At 35.6% G+C, this 19,057-nt stretch overlaps 1 protein-coding gene across 2 annotated transcripts; it reads right to left on the bottom strand.

The window, feature by feature from the left end:
* Window positions 1-3,636: 3,636 nt before the first annotated feature.
* On the bottom strand, window positions 3,637-17,649 carry LOC106165944 (uncharacterized). 2 transcript variants are annotated; one of them, XM_013544312.3, is made up of 15 exons: window positions 17,492-17,649; window positions 16,605-16,651; window positions 16,182-16,224; window positions 15,722-15,895; window positions 15,187-15,393; window positions 12,607-12,789; window positions 11,931-11,948; window positions 11,338-11,531; window positions 10,864-11,012; window positions 9,943-9,990; window positions 9,489-9,628; window positions 9,089-9,179; window positions 8,694-8,862; window positions 4,628-4,760; window positions 3,637-4,422 (listed from the first exon to the last, which is right to left on the bottom strand). In XM_013544312.3, the coding sequence occupies exons 2-15, from the start codon at window positions 16,626-16,628 to the stop codon at window positions 4,235-4,237; spliced, it is 1,761 nt and encodes a 586-aa protein (XP_013399766.2). In that variant the 5' UTR covers window positions 16,629-16,651; window positions 17,492-17,649; the 3' UTR covers window positions 3,637-4,234. The 2 variants fall into 2 exon arrangements, with proteins under 2 accessions (XP_013399766.2, XP_013399767.2); XM_013544313.3 differs by lacking the exon at window positions 9,943-9,990 and having other exon boundaries at window positions 17,492-17,648.
* Window positions 17,650-19,057: the final 1,408 nt, after the last annotated feature.

Here is a 19,057-nt window from a genome sequence, read left to right as displayed (position 1 = left end):
AATAAAAGATTCTGATGGCGATATTCCCTTCCTTCTCCTTATTAGAAATTGTACAAAACTGAATTTGTTTTGTGAAAAACAGACTGCCTGAGTACGATTGTAACAAAAAAATGAGGGTCCGTGTATCGGATTATTGTGAGAAAATTGGATTGTAGTTTTAAGTTATCTTTTATTACCTTCACCCAAAAGGTCATGTGTTTGGTTCCGTTCGTCTCTTGGCAACACTAAATGGAAAAAGTTGTGGATTGATTTCCTAATTTTTTCGATCGGAGGAGACCAAGTAACAAACGAGTAGATTTGCATTAATTTAATCTTTTCGTCTGTAAGCAACACTACGCAAAAAGCTATGGAGGGAATTTAGTGAAATTTCAGGATAGAAATGGGCTAGATGTTTTAGTCTATCGATTTGTTACTTAATTTTGATTGCTTTGGGCTATGTAATTAACAATTATCAAAATTTAGCAATAAGTGGATAAATAAATGATTAATAATCTTGAGAATTGAGTTAATAAATTGATTAATCAACTTATTAGTGAATGACTGTGGTATAATAAGCCCCCTTTTTCTATATTTGAAATTCATCTTTTGAGGTTATATCTATAAGTATTTGTAGTTGCCTGATAAAAATGGAAATATGTAGTATCAACGGCGGATTTAGGGGGTTAGGGGGGTCCTGACCACCCCCCACCCCCCCCCCCCCTTTCGATTTCTGAAAAATAAATCACACCAATGGTCTCCTCCTGAAATTAGAATATTGACCAGCTGAATCAAAGTTCCAAAATTTTTCGGGGTCTTCAGCGGGCCCCTGAACCACACGCCGAACGGGGGAGGGGGGGGGGGAGGGGGGGAAGGGGGGTTGCATTCGCGTCCCTCTTCAAATCCTGGATCCGCCCCCGAGTATTGTGTAGTATTGTGCTCATATAGCTTCAATGATAAAAAAGATTTACCTACTTCATTTGTAAACTAAGCAAACGCGCCCCTGTTCTTTGTGTATACTCTGCTCTTTTGTCAACGTATTCTTTCCACAGCAACATGATGTACGATGAACGCCGTCGAAATTTTAAAATAACATTAGGGGAGACCGGGGCTAGTTGGCCCAGTTAGACACTCTTGGCCTTGTAGAGCCAACTAGGAATGGGTTAGAGTCACAAAACCGGTTTCAAAGTAAGCCCCATGACCTAAGCTACGTATGCAACGCCATTATTTTTCAAATATAATGCCAGACGGCTCACAATTTGACAAAAAACGCAGTTGACGTCAGGGGGCCAACTTGCCCCGCCACGGGGCAAGTTGGCCCCAGGGTCGGGGCAAGTTGGCCCCCCTATACGAAAATGAAGTATATATCCCATGTTAACGCCTTAGAATACATTTTTATACATTTTTAATTTATTAAATTGATTTTTGTGAGTCTTTGATGAATAAATAGTTCAAATGAGGCAGATTTATTGAGGTTTCCGTACGTCACATACAATCAACAGAACATTTCTAATATAAATTTTCGAAAAGACACCAGAGAGCAAATTAAAAAAAAATCAATCAGACGGTAAACACCGGCAAGCTTTGTCAATTTCACCAACTTGTTTATTCAAACAGCGCACTTTTCGCACATGCGCAGTTGTTTGAAGCTTGTGCTAGAAGTTACAACTTCTCGTTTATTTCAAACAGCGTTGCGCAAAGGATTGTGGGTAATATGAGGGTCCAACTTGCCCCGAGTCAAGGGGGCCAACTAGCCCCGGTTGCACATTATTTATTTTAAGGGATGGCAGCCATTTATAGTGCTAGAATGAGCAACGATGATACATCTCTCTGAAACTTGAAACAATGAGCTTCAGTTTGATGCCCTAAACATATCTTATATTCGATCAAAAGCCTATGAAAATAGATTTTTAAATCTCTTAAACAAAATTACTTTTAGGTGCAAAAATAGTTTATTTGGACTCACCGCTTAATTAAAACTTTTTAACGGCCGACACTTCCGTAGCATTGTAGGCTACGGTCACTTTATAAGAGTATGTGGCCAATTTTTTTACCTCGTAGTTACTTTTTCAGAAAATGACGGGGGGCCAACTTACCCCGGGGTCCAACTAGCCCCGGTCTCCCCTACTACATAAAGTTTCAACAATCACTTCCACAAGCAGCAGCTAAAGTAAAGGTGCATTCATAACAAGTTGATCCGCGGACTAACAGATCACGGATAAAATATGACCGAACCACTTGAAAGCTTGCTGCATAATTCCCTAAAAGACAATTATGGATTCCTCGCGGGGATTAGACGGTAAGGTTTCAAGTGGGTTGGCAATATATGACCCGCGAAACTGTTAGTTCCACAGGAGTTTTCTGCCAACGTGACTGTTGCTAAAGTCCAGTTTGATGGTGAGCTAGTAAACGCTGGTGGACAGTTGGAGTAGTTTTTATAATCCAGGATGTAAGAGACCTTTCCCATAGACATTTCGGCCTACGTGGATCGGTTCAACTCTGCGGGAACTCTCGCTAAGTCTCACCATCTTAACAAATTATCCCCTCCCTCTGCTGGCGTTAAGAAGAATACAGAAAAGCTGGTGATTATAAGAACAAGGTAAAAACAAGATGTGTGGCATTCAATTAAACTGATTGCACTTAGCAGGAAACCCCGCAGAGTTGGGTCAATCCACGTAGACCAAAGGTACGTGTGTTTATGGGAATGGGGTCTAAGTGTCTGCGTAATTACTAGCGTCGTTTACTACGAATATTTACTCCGCAGCGATAGGTGGCAGAAATAATTGATGTTTTGTAATTAATTTAAACATTTTCTGTCCACTCTATAGGAAACTAGAGATGAGGTGCTCTGACCGCCATTCATGTCGGGAAAATTAGTTTCTAAAAAGTTCTTGGCTGTAAAATTTTAATATGGAGATCAAAGCAGGAATAATACGTCTTACTTAAATCGGTAAATTGCAGCACTTCACAGACTTCATTTGGGCATATGGAAAAGTGTACGGCTAGGGAGTGGAGAGAAGAACCTGAGTGGAATCAGACAGCGTGAATAGATTCTTTGAATGACTGACAGACTGTCAGTGCTTTGATTTAAATGCAATAATTCATGATAGTTGAGTTTAAGAACAGACATGAGAGAGGGATAGAATGGAATGGAAAAAACAAATGCCACTACTATATTCTAAAACTCGGTTGGGATAGAGCTGGTGTCGGAGAATTGAATGAGAGACAGAAAAGCCAAGCTCGGTGTCAGGCGTCACAGTGGCATACACACCGCCAATCAAAGAAACAAATGCGTCTTTATTTCATAATACTTATGAACTTGTAGCATTATGTGTCTGATAGTACCTTGTTTGCAAATCTCTCCCATAAGTGGCAAAAATTTGGCCAGGATATGTATAATTGGTATATACTTAATGGCTGCCAATTATAAAACTTGTCAGCTTGATGGAATAGTACACGATATATCCCCGAACAAACATTTAATTCAGTCAATCTTTGATTTAAAATTTTAAATCTTTAATATCATAAACTTACTAGAAGTTATTTTGTACAAAATAGCATAGAAAAAAATTACAGAAGTACAAGCTGTATTTTTTGTCATCATATCCTTAGTTTTACCCCTTCTTGTCATTTCCCAAGAATGAAATGAATATGACCACGTTCTTTCATGAGCAATTCTTTATTTTCACACATCCCACAAAATGCAATACATCATAGATGGTGCTACATACTAACTCTTGTGTTTGTTCTCATTTTTCAAACAGTTTAAAAAGAAAAAAAGTAAACAATAGGTGGTCATTCCTTCATAAAACCGCTGGGTCAACAAGGGTGGTGCACATGGATGGAGTGTACAGTCACTTTGTGTTTGTAACGATATTCCTGCTGTGTCACGTTGTCACAATTGATACATTGGTGTATGCAAGTTGAGCATTTAACCCACAATTATGTGTCAGGTATGCTATAGAAACGAAGACCAGAAAAGTTTTGACTTGAACTGTAAAATTTCTCCCAGGACTGGTGCTGCATACATTTGTAGTCCTTGATGCTGCAAGTGCTTTGTACAGCATTTTGATTAGCACAAAAGGAACATCCCGTTTTAAATGAGCCCATGGTGGATAATAATGATGATAAATAATAATTTTGATAATAATAATAATAATAATAATAATAATAATAATAATAATATTTTTCTCTCCAAAGACCATTAATTTACATTATATTTTGTGAGAGTTCTAGGACTTAAATGTGAACAGTTTTGCTATAGCAATGACCCTGAGATTGCTGTATTGGAACATCTGTTTTTAATGGCTGGCAAAATTCTACACTTTCGTAGAGGTATGACGATGATGATAATGATTCCTGCTGTTAGAATGAGACACACCACGGCAATAGTTGACACTGTGAAAATTGTTGACATTCTGGATTTTGGTCCAACTGTCATTTTTTCTGAAATAAAAAAATACTTGTTTTAGTTATTTTCACAGAATACCATCTGTCTTTTAAAATATGGTCCCTGAAAAATTTGTAACATTTTATTTATTAAATATTTATAAACAAGACACATTTAACTTGTTGAATTTTTATACTTGAGAATTGGGCAAAATTAGGTTACAACCAAGGCACCTATTAGTGTTCATAAGTCTCTTCTTACCTTCATTGTTACTGAGAACATTTCCGCCAGGATTTTGGGTAACAGAAACTTGTAAACCTATAGCAAAATGCATGTCTTCCTTGGTCACCCATCTCTTTGTCCTCTCATCTCTTTGACAGATGTCAACTGGACCCTGAAAGAAAAGGTTGCTGTATTATTTATACACTTATCGTACATTTGATAATGATTTAAGGACATAGCATTCTAATATCTTATGAAAAACAATGCGAATGTCACTTTCACAAATTAAATTTTCTGGGTCTAAATTTTTGCAATTGCCTTGGCTACAGTACAAGCAACTAAAAGCTTTGAGTCCATGTCAGGAAGCTCTTGTTAGCTAATGATTGATAATTATACTCCTGTCAGTTGTATATGCCATTTTATTGTTAGTTACCTCCGCCAAGGTGGTTATGTTTTCAGCCCTGTCTGTCTGTCTGTCTGTCTGTCATCAACATAACTCAAAAAATTATGGACCGGTTTTAATGAAATTTTTAGGAACCGTCAGAAGTGGGCCAAGGAATAGATGATTAGTTTTGTGGTGATCCAGATCAATAATCAATCAATAATCAAAAAAATAAATCATTATAGAATGAAAATATAGGGTTGAAACGGCATTGGATGGAGACTTTACTGCCTTGGCGGAGGTCTGCGCTCTCAGAGTGCTTTTCTAGTTCTTGGTTGTTATTGCTTTGGTGAATCCATGGTTATTCTAGCAAGTGGATCAGCAAACCTTTACTGGGAGTTCTATCATACACATGCAAAATAAATGAAATCAAAAGTTGATTAGGTACTTTGTTTTGAAACGTGCATGCACATGGTGGCTGCCAGAGGGCAGCAGAAACTGTCAAGGTTCCACCAATCAAGGAGACCCCATAGATTACGTGAATGAAAAGAATATCGATGACAGATTTGTTATTTAGAACTTTTAGAAGGCAGCATATAGAGAGTAGTTGAAATTTTGTATAATTATTATGTACAGACACAGATGTGTCTGTACATATTGCCATCACCTGCGTCTGTCATCGCCGATGCCGATGCCGATGGCAATGCCGATGCCGTGCACTTTCTTTGTAAACACGATAAGTGGAGGGCAGTTTTACTTTTTGGCTTTATATTTACAGAGCTGGTGAATATTCATAAAACGCAGGTCAAGTTCGAAAATCAGCATGATCAGGCCATTATTGTAGAAGTTATGCTGTTTTTCACTTTTCAGCATATTTTTCACATTTCCTCAGATTCAATTCTTAGGCATGTTAACAGTCTCATTATTAAACTAATAAGATACGTAAAAGTTTTTGTTTGACATTTCCTGTATCTTTACAACATTGTTAGTTGATTTTGTAAAAATGATGGTAAACTTTTTATCGTGTATTGTGTAATAAAGTTTCAAAAATGGAAATAAACTCATATCATTGCAGTTTGTCAGATTCAATCATTCACTATGTTCAGAATCTCAGAATGGAAGAAATTGGACATTTAGCACTGCTTTATTGATATTTTTCCCATCTCATCAATTTTCTTAGTTGATCATATAAAAATGGTAGTAAACTGTTAATTTTGTTTTATGTTAAAAATTGTTAAAAATGGGAAAAAAAACATTTCAGAACAGTGCTGTCTTGTTTACATTTTGGCATTTTCAAGTTGTGACTTTGAAGTTCCATGGGCCTGAAGACCTTTGCTAGTCACATTTTCTGAATATCCATGATACTAATATTTAATTATTAAAAATTGATGGTCATTATGCTGTTTAACATTATGTAATATTGCATCAAAATTTGAAAAAAAACTATTTTGGGCACTGCTCCCATGATGATCATTTAAGAAAAACCATGTCACTTACTGTTCTCAAACAGTACAGTAAATATATATATATAGATGTGTCTGTACATATTGCCATCACCTGCATCTGTCGTCGCCGTCATCGCCGGCGCCGTGCACTTTCATTGTAAACACGATAAGTGGAAGGCAGTTTTACTTTTTGGCTTTATATTTACAGAGCTGATGAATATTCATAAAATGCAGGTCAAGTTCAAAAATCAGCATGATCGGGCCATTATTGTAGAAGTTATGTTTTTTTTCACTCTTCAGCATATATGCAACACTGTAAACACATTCCAAGGAAAAGCGATAGGCCTGTTGTCATGAAACTCACAGGAGTAATCTATCTTACTAAAACGCAGGTCAAGTTCGAAAATCGGCATGATCAGGCCACTATTTTAGTAGTTATGCTTTTTTTCACTTTTCAGCATATATGCAACACTGTAAACACAATATACGAAAAACAGATAGGCCAATTGTCATTAAACTCACAGGAGTGGTCAATCCTGCTAAAACGCAGGTTGAGTTAAAAAATTAGCATAATCAGGCCATTATTTTAGAAGTTATGTTGTTTTTACACATTTCCTCAGATTCAATTCTTAGGCATGTTAACAGTTTCATTATTTAATTAATGAGATATTAAAAGTGTTTGTTTGACATTTCCTGCATCTTTATAACATTGTTAGTTGATTTTGTACAAATGATGGTTAATTTGTTATCGTGTATTGTGTAATAAAGTTTCAAAAGTGGAAATAAACTCATATCATTGCAGTTTGTCAGATTCAATCATTCACTATGTTCAGAATCTCAGAATGGAAGAAATTGGACATTTAACACTGCTCTATTGATATTTTTCCCATCTCATCAATTTTCTTAGTTGATCATATAAAAATGGCAGTAAGCTGTTAATTTTGTTTTATGTTAAAAATTGTTAAAAATGAAAAAAAAAAAAAACATTTCAGAACAGTGCTGTCTTGTTTACATTTTGGCATTTTCAAGTTGTGACTTTGAAGTTCCATGGGCCTGAAGACCTTTGCTAGTCACATTTTCTGAATATCCATGATACTAATATTTTATTATTAAAAATTGATGGTCATTATGCTGTTACAATTTATGTAATATTGCATCAAAATTTGAAAAAAACCTACTTTGGGCACTGCTCCCATGATGACCATTTAAGAAAAACCATGTCACTTACTGTTCTCAAACAGTACAGTAAATATGTACAGATGTGTCAAAAATGTGTCTGTACATATTGCCATCACCTGCGTCTGTCTTTGCTGTCACCGCCGTCAGCGGCGCCTTGCACTTTCATTGTAAACACGATAAGTGGAAGGCAGTTTTACTTTTGGGCTTTATATTTACAGAGCCGATGAATATTCATAAAACGCAGGTCAAGTTCGAAAATCAGCATGATGGGGCCATTATTGTAGAAGTTATGCTGTTTTTTCACTTTTCAGCATATTTCACATATTGGCATTTTCAAGGTGTGACTTTGAAGTTCTACATGCTTGAAGACCCATGCTAGTCACATTTTCTGAAAATCCATGATACGTATATTTTATTATTAAAAATTGACGGTCATTATGCTGTTAACCAATATGTAATATTGCATCAGAATAGAAGAAAACAATTATGGGTGCTGCTGCCATGATGACCATTATGGGAAAACCATGTTGCTTATGATTGCCAAATGTTCAAAAAAGAAATGCAGGACTAAAATGCAGCCTGGGTTGGAAAAGTAGTCTAATTGGCTTCTTTTTCTGGAAGTTATACATTTTCAAAGTGTGAACTTGAACTCCCATGGGCCTGAAGCCTTATGCTTGTTACACGTTTTACTTACATTGGTATTACCTGTTGAGCATAATTAAAATTTGATGTTGAATTTGCAGTTTAACATAATGTACTTTTGCATCAGAATTGACAGTAGCCTATTTTGTGCATAGTTATTTCCTGCTTTTTGTCTGTACATTTGACAGCTTTGCTGCCTTGTCCTAAATTACAAAGGTCTCATGCTCTTTTTTTTTCAAGGCACAAGTGCTCTGTGCTGTGCTGTATTTTGCCTTATTTCCTCTTCCATTATACTTGTGTCAATGTAAACAAAGAAAATCATAAAACAGGTGTACCTGTGCCATTGCAGCCTCTAAACATTAGAAACATTTATCCAATTCTTCATGGATTGCCAAATTGATTAATAAATAATAATAATAATGCTTAATGTAATAAATGCATCAGAGTGAGAATTTACCTGAAAACACCTTTTATGTTGTGAGGTGCAAAACCCAATCTCACAGTTGAAATATAGTGTTTCTTTTTCTGGAAATTTGAAACACCTGAATGAACCACTTTTTACAGTTTGTGCTTGTCTCAGTTGGCCATGAAATGGGGCATTTATGAATTGCCGGTCATCAGGACACCTGCAGAAAATTATAAGACAATGTTTATATTTCAGACACAAACTTTTATAGAAATGTGAATAATGGGAAACTATACCTGTTAAACAATTAGAAATTACTTTTTAAAAAACATTTTATGGAACTGCACTAAGTTGAATATTTAAAAGCTTAAAGAATAAAACCCTTTTACTTGTTTTATAAAGTTGCCCTTCATTTTATTTATTTAAATTCAGTAAAATAAACTTACCCCTTATCATTCAAAAGAACAAATGTTTCATTATTTGGTGAATCTCTTGTTGGTTTTACAATACACCGATAAACTTTGATCCCCCAGGCAGCTGCAAAAAAGAAAAAAAGATTTCAGGCAATATTTTCATATAATATCATTTGACACTTTCACTTTATGGCAGAGCAGTATTTTTGTGATTTATTAGCATATTATAACTTAAACATGCAAAAGTTTAAATATTTTAACTGCATTTATTCCAAATAAAAACTCAGTATTTGAGGTCACCAAGCAAAGCTCATAATAGCCTTATGGATGGATTTCATTGAGATCAAACAATACAAAAATTCAGAAATGGATAAAATAAAACATGTATGTATTGCTTTATTTTTAAAATGTCTTTATGAAAGGGCTTGATTACTGTCTGATTCTGTCAGGGTCATGGCAAGCAGAACTTCTTCGCCAAGGTAGCAACTTTTGGTGTCACTCCCACCACTTGCTTTTTTCATTACCATAGTTACAGTTTCTCTTCCTATATTAGCAACTCCTTGTTGGAAGGTGCTGTTATAAAAAATTTAATAATTTTTCAAAGTTATGGAAAAAAACTGATAAAATACCAGGTAAATAGAATGCCAGGGGCATATGCCATTTCCAATTACAGAATACGTACTAGAGAATACTATTTTATTGTCATTTTTCCCTGCTGTTTTGGTTTTATCTCATCATACACTCCTGATGTGATTCTCTGGTACACACATTTTACACACATGCACTTATTCATTTTTCAAACTCTCATAAAACAATTTCAACAATACCTCAAGAACAGTGTCCATTAACATTAGAAGAGGCAAATCACCACTAATAAACATCATTACCTAAGAGATGGTCCCGTTCCTTGTATAATTGTATCTCCACCACGAGAGCTGATATAATTTAAGATACAGGAAGGTATTTGAAAACAAAAACCACAGCTTGTCTCAGGGAGCATTCAGATAGACATAGGGTACTAGTTGGGGTGGTCCAGCCCTGGGGGGGGGGGGTGCTCTCAATAAGTGCATTCTGCTTTACTTAATGACACGCCTCCTTGAGCAGCTCAGGGGTAATTACTAGTTCTTCCATGTGTACTCGGCTTAATTACCCCCAAATTGCTCAAGGAAGCATGTCAGACAATTAAGCTGATTCCAATGATTGCACTTAGCAAGAATTCCCAAACAGCTGAACTGACCTAACTAGTACAATGTGTCTATCTGGGGGTCTCAGTTGTAATTAATGTGAAAGTAGATGAAATTAATGGGTAAGATACTTATGGATGTTTTGGGTTTATTCATGAAGAATTCAAAGTGTATGTTTCTTGTTGGAGGAAGCTTGATTAGAGTAACTTTAATAATTTATTAAGAGATGTGTAGTTTGTCCATGCAAAAATCCTAAATAAAAATGAAATTACACTTTTAAACCTCTGATTTTTTCAAGGAGCAATGACAAATGGAAAGAATAAATATACTGAAAACCACAGTCCCTTCAAAACCAATGCCAAGAAAACATGTAAGCGCTGTGTAGCAAAAGCTACCAAATGTATATAACCATACGAAAAATTATCAAATGTGACACATATTACTATAGGCAGACGTAAAATATTAAATATATGTTACTTTCCTAGGCTGACTACAAATCTGCTGGAATTTGAATTTCAACTGTGGCATATTGGCCCATATACAAACATCTGTACATTCATTTATAATCAAGAGTATCACTTAAAACAAAATTTATCTATAACATGAATATTTAATTGTACATACATGTTCTGCACACGAACTGATGTTAGTTCTACAAATTCTGTCTCTTCTGCAGTGAAATTGCACCCTGGATCTGTGGTGAATTCAACATCAGTGTGTTGTTCTATGACAAGGCTGTATGTGGCTAAAACATTCCATGTTTTTAAACCATTCTGAAAATGTATTATCCTTTGTAGTTTCCATCTGCCATAGCCTTAAAAACCAGTAGTTTTTTTACACATATTTAAACAGAGAAATTATGGTTTAATTGATATTCACACTTCAGTTATATAAACTGCTAATTTTCCTTATGTTTTAGGTAGATTTTCTAATGTATGATTTTTGAGCTTGATAAAGAACACCAGAAATAAATTGAGATATTTAAGTAGGGATATGGTGAAAGAATGTATTCACTGATGGATTCATGTCATCAAAGCTAGTGGGACCCCCAAAATTTTGAGGACAAAAAACCTGTATGGAAAAATAGGCATCACTTACTGGTGTTGTCACCATTCCACATGTTCCTTCTGCCAGTCGAAATGCCACATGTGTCCAGCCTCCTGGCATCATACTAAAATCTGGTTGACAACTCCCATCATCTTTATAGCCAGGTATGTAAGCATCCTGGTAGTTATTGTTATTTTTTACTATCATTATTACTTCGTTAGGGTTCACTCCACAGCGATATGTGGCTGAAGTAGACAAACATTCTATTTATTATTTATTTTTCTATCCTAAGAAGTACATCATTTATGATGAAAAAATTATATGTACTCTTTCTTTTAAATCCTGTACATATCTCATCTTTATTAAACACACCTTTATTCATGGTTTTAATTGTTGAACCTTGCTGAATTACCAAAGTATAAATCACTGACACTGTTCCGACCCAGGTCTTTCCTTTAACATAGAATTCTGGCACCATCTGGGTGTTAATCCTTACAGTCATGAAAGATATCAACATGAGTGAAACTTAATAGTTTTGCTAGTACAGAAAGACAAACAGGCACTGACAGACAGCCAGACAGGCACAAGGATGTCACACATACTCCTTAAAATATAGACTCTTTACCTGAGAATTGCATACCTACCGGAAAGATCTTGTAGTGCTACAAAGAGAAACACATAGGGATGTCAAATAACAGTGAGGTTTTTGTATGAAATACCCTAAATTGAAAAAAAAAATGAAGGGAGCACTAAGCCTCAGTGTCAAAATTTCTTAACAGAAACCAGGCAGCAAAACTGTCATTAGGACAGACATATAAAATGTGTTTAAACTGGTATAGATGTAGTAACATAAAAGCAGTCTTAAATGAGCAACAACCAATAAATAAATAAATAAAAATAGTGCACAACATGTTTTATATTTATGTTATATTAAGAGCACCACCAGTTTTTAAATTAGTACCATAATAACTGTGGACATTCATTTTAATGTGAATGGCACAGTTTTATAAAGGAAGGTGTATACATTGTTATGGTAACAATTGACGCATGCAGGTAATGGCTTTGAAACAAGTATGAATGTTCCATTTGTACCATGTAGGATGGTGTAGCTTCTGTCAAAGGCCTGTTATCGGGTGTATACCTGCATATCGCAGTCAAAAATGGAGCAGAGCAATAGGATGGTTGGTTCGTGAGGGATAGGGGTTCATTATAAGTTGGTACACCTATCTTTATAATATAAACAACAGCATTCTTAAGGACTTCCAAACTTCATCTTCCAAAATTATAAAAATCAAAGATTTGCACTTTCAGCAACAGTACCTGAACAGATAGGCATGGGATCCCAGGTTCCATTAATATAACATGTGACATTAACATTCTGCAGACCATTCTCAGCCACATAGCCAGGTGCACACTGGGCCAGAACAGTTTGATTACGAACATAGGGTTCTTGGGTTACTATCTCACCATTAGCAAATGACAGGGGTTCGTCACATGGTAGTACTGAAAAGTACATAATCATTATATAACATCATTTAAATAAACATTTCTTTACAAGTATAATGTCTGACAAGAACGAAAAGAGCTTTTTCTCACTGACTAGATTATTATTGTACGCCTTTGCATTAAGAAGTGATATTGTAGATAACAACGTTAACTGTCTGGATAGGTAAATGAAATACTTGTACATGTATGGTGTAGTCATATAATTCATTTCTGTATGTACATGTAAAACATTGATTGTATATGTCTTTTGTATTTGGACAGATTGTTATGTATTTTAGGCCAGAGGCCTATAACTACAACGAATTAACTCATCATCATCATTTAAACTGAGATTTTGGTATCTGTGTTAGGTTGTTTACCAAATTATTCTAAACATTTTTAAAGTTAAAGGTACTCAACAGATATGTTGGATTTGCCCACTAAAATTAATTTTACTTCAAGGAAAAAACAATTTTCTCCTTCTCACCAATCATTTCTTTACACAATTTCATATGTTGTTAAATTCAATAATGGGAACCGGAGAAGATCAGCATTGTTCAGAATTGTGCCGGAAGTGACGTGCAGTGGTGTTAGAAACAAAGCTGAGTGGTCATTTTAACATAGAGGTGAACGGCAGTGAAGACGGGTTGTCGGAGGAAAAAGAAGTTTTCTAAACAACATGGTAAGATAACACTTTTTCTTTACGCATTTTGGGCAGAGAAAACTTGTAGAAATAATAAATGCATGATATGAAAACGTGACACGGAACTTGAAGGTGCAAAATCGTGCTTAATTGGCGGTCAACTTGTTTTAAAATGAATGCTGCGTCGACCGCCAGCGCGACAAAAAGCGTAAAGGGGAAATAATTCCCGGGAGGCTGTAAATCGTTGCCATGTGGAAATTTGGCATTAATATAATCCGATATGTCCATATCTAAGTATTTTTGGGGTGTTTTATGGTATGGGCTGCAATTACAACGATGTTTTAGAGGTCTTGAAGGACCTTGTGAATACAAGGAAGTAGTTCGTAACTAACAAGTGAAATGTACCGATCTCCGACTGCTGTGCACAGCTGTATCTTTTTTTCAATATATTGACGAATTTTTGTCACAGGACAAATAAAACATTTCACTGACAAGATCTTCCCAAAAAGACAAAAAGAGAATTCAGGTGAGCTGACAGGTAATTAAGACTAGCTCAAAGTACTAATAATTTACATTATTATGCAATACTCAGTTGGTAAAACGATTCTCACAGGTAGATAAGATGTAACATGACCAATTTCTATAGGCTAATGATTGCCAGCCTGAGGAAATTGATTGCCAGTCTCTTTTGTCAGTGGTAATAGAGGAAATTGTTTTAAGCTATAACTCAGATAAGAGGCTGTCAGAATGTCACCTTTGTCTTGGCATTTGTCACTGATTAGCGCCTTCCCCAGTGTAAAAGGTATATCAGTGTGATCATGTGTGTGGAATTTCATGCCAGATGGACATATAAAGATCTAAAATTCGTCAATATATTGAAAAAAAGATACAGCTATGCACAGCAGTCGGAGATCGGTACATTCCGCTTGTTAGTTACGAACTACTTCCTGGTTTTCACAAGGTCCTTCAAGACCTCTAAAACATCGTTGTAATTGCAGCCCATACCATAAAACACCCAAAAATACTTAGATATGGACATATCGGATTATATTAATGCCAAATTTCCACATGACAATGATTTATAGACTCCCGGGAATTATTTCCCCTTTACGCTTTTTGTCGCGCTGGCGGTCGACGCAGCATTTATTTCTAAACAAGTTGACCGCCAATTAAGCACGATTTTGCACCTTCAAGTTCCGTGTCACGTTTTCATATCATGCATTTATTATATCTACAAGTTTTCTCTGCCCAAAATGCGTAAAGAAAAAGTGTTATCTTACCATGTTGTTTAGAAAACTTCTTTTTCCTCCGACAACCCGTCTTCACTGCCGTTCACCTCTATGTTAAATGATCACTCAGCTTCGTTTCTAACACCACTGCACGTCACTTCCGGCACAATTCTGACCAATGCTGATCTTCTCCGGTTCCCTTTATTGTTTAATCCATTTTAATTTTAACTAAAGATAAAGTTCTAAATGACTTGTCAGGCATTTAGAATGTCATGTCTTAGTGTACATTCCAGAAGGAACTACCAATGCCAAGTACTTTTATCTGAGGGGTTTATAGTTTTCAAGGTCTGAATTGAGAGAGATTAGTAGCTTTATAGGATTTGTATGAAAAATATAACTATGCCAAATTTGCAGATATATACAGTAGACTTTTTATAAAAACATGTGCTTCCATGGGTACCTGTAACATCATCTTGCATAATAAAATTAATGTCATAATGTCAGTTAACAATGTACAAGAAGCACTGAAGCATATGTGTGTACCTTTAATTGTTGGTAGATTAATCCATTGATTATGTACTGCATCACATGTGCTGTCTGCTCTAGACTCCCCATCCAAGAAGGATACAGCCTCCCCATCCAAGAAGTATCCATCATTAGCAACTATGTGTATTGTATAGCCATTAATGTACTCATCTGCAGGGTTAGTGATTTGACCATTTTCTAAGATGGGCTCTGGGCAAACTGCAGCTGCAAGATATAAAACAAAAATTCAACAGCATCAGTTATAAATAAGAGGAACCATAGCAGTGCTAAATTAGATCTTTCTTCACCTGCTACTAGCTTGGACTTTACTTTTTTTACTTTGATTTAGCATTGTTGTTGTTTTAAATTAATGTTTCAATATACAAATATAGGATTTGTATGATAAAATATGACTATGACAAATTTTCTGATACATACAGTATGCTTTTTATAAAAACATGTGCTTCCATGGGTAACATCGTCTTGCATAATAAAATTAATATCATAATGTCAGTTAACAATGCACAAGAAGCACTGAAGCATATGTGTGTACCTTTAATTGTTGGAAGATTAATCCAACCATGATCTACATCGCAAGTTGCAATAGAATCCCCATCCAAGAAGTATCCAACATTAGGCACTATGTGTATTGTTGATCCATTTAAATAATAGTTTGCAGGGTTAGTGATTCGGCCATGTTCTAAGGTGGGCTCTATGCAAGCTCGAGCTGCAAGATATAAAACAAAAATTCAACAGCATCAGTTTTGTCATAAGAGGAACCAAAGCAGTGCTAAATTAGATCTCTCTTCACCTGCTACTAGCTTGAACTTTTACGTTTTTACTTTGATTTAGCGTTGTTGTTGTTTTAAATTAACGTTTCAATATACAAATGCTCGAAATGTTCCCATACATTGTATGTTAAGATTTAGCTACCTTGGAAATAGATAAATAAATATAATAGTTTAAATTATCATAATGGACAGAGAGAGAGAAAGAGAGAGACCAAAACTTACCACACGTTGCGTCATGGATTAAAACAGCAAAATAAAGAAGAGACTAAAATAATGAAAAATCTTTACAATCAATATATGACAAACACAGTTATGCACTTCAACACACTCCAAATTGTTATACCGACATCAAGTTGAACAGTTTTGTTCTAGAATATACGTATGAAGCAACATCTATATGTTTTTTAAAATCATGCTATGAGTCCTTTACCTTTATACAGATAAAATTAATTTTTTGTGAATAATTTACCCATAATCACCAAGGTACTTCATTGCCAAAACTGCTCATAAAATTATTTTCTAGAAAGTAGTTTCTGAGATCTGAATTTTTTATTTTATAATGGAGATGGAGATGGTAAACTTCATTTGTGAAGGTAGGTATCAAAAATTTAATTAAGATGGTAATAATAAACAAATTCACATTACCAAAATAACTTTCAAAGGTTTCATTGAAGACCACTTAGTACTTGAAACTGGAATAAAATGTGAAATTCTAATAACTAATAATAAATTAGCAATTATGACGAAAAGTTAGATATTAATAACTTAATTGATTAACTTATTGATAAATAGTTAAAAGAAATGAGAATTGAGTGCCCTGGGCAATGGTTTGTGTTCTCTGAGTGCCTTTCTAATTGGTATTTAGTCTCTCATTCATTTTGTTGAAATGATGCAAACCACTCACATGTTCAGATAGATAATCTGAGTGCTTTCTGAATTTGTGTATCTTTCTATTAAGTTTTGCCTTTTCCTCTAATTCCATCATCCGTTTTAACAACTTTTTTGTCAGTAGGCCTATTGAAGCCAGGTGACTACCCTGTTCTCCAGTAAACAAAAGAAATCTGGAAAGCAAGCTTTTCAAAAAGAAGTCAGCGTCTAGTCATCTAGCTGCAAAGGAACTATTGTCCCTCTGAGCTCTGAATGAAATTTAAAATAAATTAGTTTAGAATAGCAGAGACTGAGATATCAATGACAATCAAACCGTACACAGAGTTTGTTCTTCTGGTCCATTCTGGCATCGGACGTTACTTCCAGAATTTTACCAAAATTAGCCGCAGCCATGTTGCCGACCCTGTGCCGTCCCTGTGGCCAAGAGCCGACCACATCCTTATAAGATGAAAACGGCGTCCTTATTTCAAGTATGGTCCAAAATTGACCCAAAAAGAGCTCCCCCCTCCCCCCGACGTTCAAAAACTTGCACAACACTGAACGGCACTAAGTTTGACCTGCACTTGGTGATCAAATATTGTACGAGGCTGTTTGGAGCAGGAAGCCTCCTGGCAACAGTAATCCTCAAACCACATTTAACCTACCTCTTTACCGATCCGTTTGACACTCGAATTATCTGCGAATATCCTCAAAATACGAAAAAAAGCGATTAAAGCCACTCCCTTCCTTGTCCAACACGGCAAAGGAAGCTGCGTGTGAATTTATACACAGCGCTGAGTGATAGCTTCTCAACAAACTGACCAATCACAGCGACGCCACCGAAGACGGTAGTTTAGATCTACAGTTTTCCAAGAAACCGTTTTACATGTTGCCCTGGGTCAGTGAAACTCCAGCATGGCTCTAGGGTAAAGGCGTTTAGAAAAGCTCTTTCCTGAAAAGAATCATAGGGCCAGACAATGAATCGATTTCTCTTGGGGAAGTATTCAAGTAGGTCGGCCATATTTGGCCCTCGAACTAGTTAGACCCCATTACCAGAGATTACATCGATCTACTTTAGATCGACCTAACTCCCTGGGGGTTCACGCCATATAGCTGTCAGCCGGGCGGACACGAAAGTTATATAGGCCTACCCCCTTACAGCTTGTAGTAGGCGGGACGGACATTTAAGCCGGATTATCTGACAGTAATCTAGTAAGACTCCCCGCGGGGATAGATCGATCTAAAAGCTCTGGGAATACAGCCTTAGTCACCTATTCTGAATGGGGCCATTGTCATGAGCTCAGATCGTCGTCGTAATTGGATCGGTGAGAAAATTGGATTGTAGTTTTAAGTAATCTTTCATTACCTGCGTTTGTCTCTTAACAACATTTTAGAAAAAAGTTGTGGAAGGATTTTCCTAGTTTTTTTCACACACTATCGAGAGCAAATCAAGTAACAAACGAGTAGATTTGCAGTTTTAGGTAATTAATTAAATCTCTTTGTCTGTTAGCAACATTATGCAAAAAGCTGTGGAGGGAATTTGATAAAATTTCTGGAGAGAAATGGGCTAGATGTTTTAATCATTAGATTAGTTTATTAATTTTAATTAGTTATTTGATTGATAATTATCAGTGTTTAACTTATCAATTAGTGGATAAATTAATTATTAATGATATTGAAAATTGAGTTGATTTATCAACTAATTAGTCCAGGATTACTACTACTAAGAAGAAGAAGAAAAAGAAGAACTGAGCTGCCTTGCTAGAGATTTGTTTTCTTTGAGTGTTTTTCTGGTTTAAATACTTTAAATTCTTTAATTTTTCTTTTAAATTCCTAATCGTAAGATATGGTGATGTATAATGTAAGTAGATTATGGCAGAAATTCGAAGAATAGTTGACTTGGAATCGGTGCTTTTATTATCATTTTTTTTTTTTTATTAATAATCGTGCAAAGCTTTAGATTTAAATTTTTATATTTTTCAGTCAGGCTAACCCCAACTTCCATAAAGAAAGGGAGAATGGATTCTCTGTTACACGGACCCTGCTCAGTTTCGTCACACCGGCTTGGGCAAAACACTTCTTCGCTTAAAGTACATTTTCAAAACAAAGGCGGATCATTTCACATCAATGGCTCAATAGGGGCTACTTATGTTTGCTTTAAAATAGAATAATTTTTTGTGCTATAAACAAGTGTGTACCAACTTTCGGTCTTACTTTATTCTGTCATCGTT

Source organism: Lingula anatina, chromosome 2, assembly GCF_051362555.1.
Source record: "Lingula anatina isolate TDL-2025a chromosome 2, LinAna3.0, whole genome shotgun sequence".
Lineage (NCBI taxonomy): Eukaryota > Metazoa > Brachiopoda > Lingulata > Lingulida > Lingulidae > Lingula > Lingula anatina.
This window is presented reverse-complemented; position numbering and strand designations above follow the sequence as displayed.

Coding starts and splice junctions, on each gene's coding strand:
- LOC106165944 (XM_013544312.3), bottom strand. CDS start 16,628: ATGAAACCTTTGAAAGTTATTTTG. Junction 9,629..9,942: donor GGAACGGGACCATCTCTTAG/GTAATGATGTTT, acceptor TTTTTATAACAG/CACCTTCCAACAAGGAGTTG. Junction 8,863..9,088: donor GTTCTTTTGAATGATAAGGG/GTAAGTTTATTT, acceptor AATTTTCTGCAG/GTGTCCTGATGACCGGCAAT.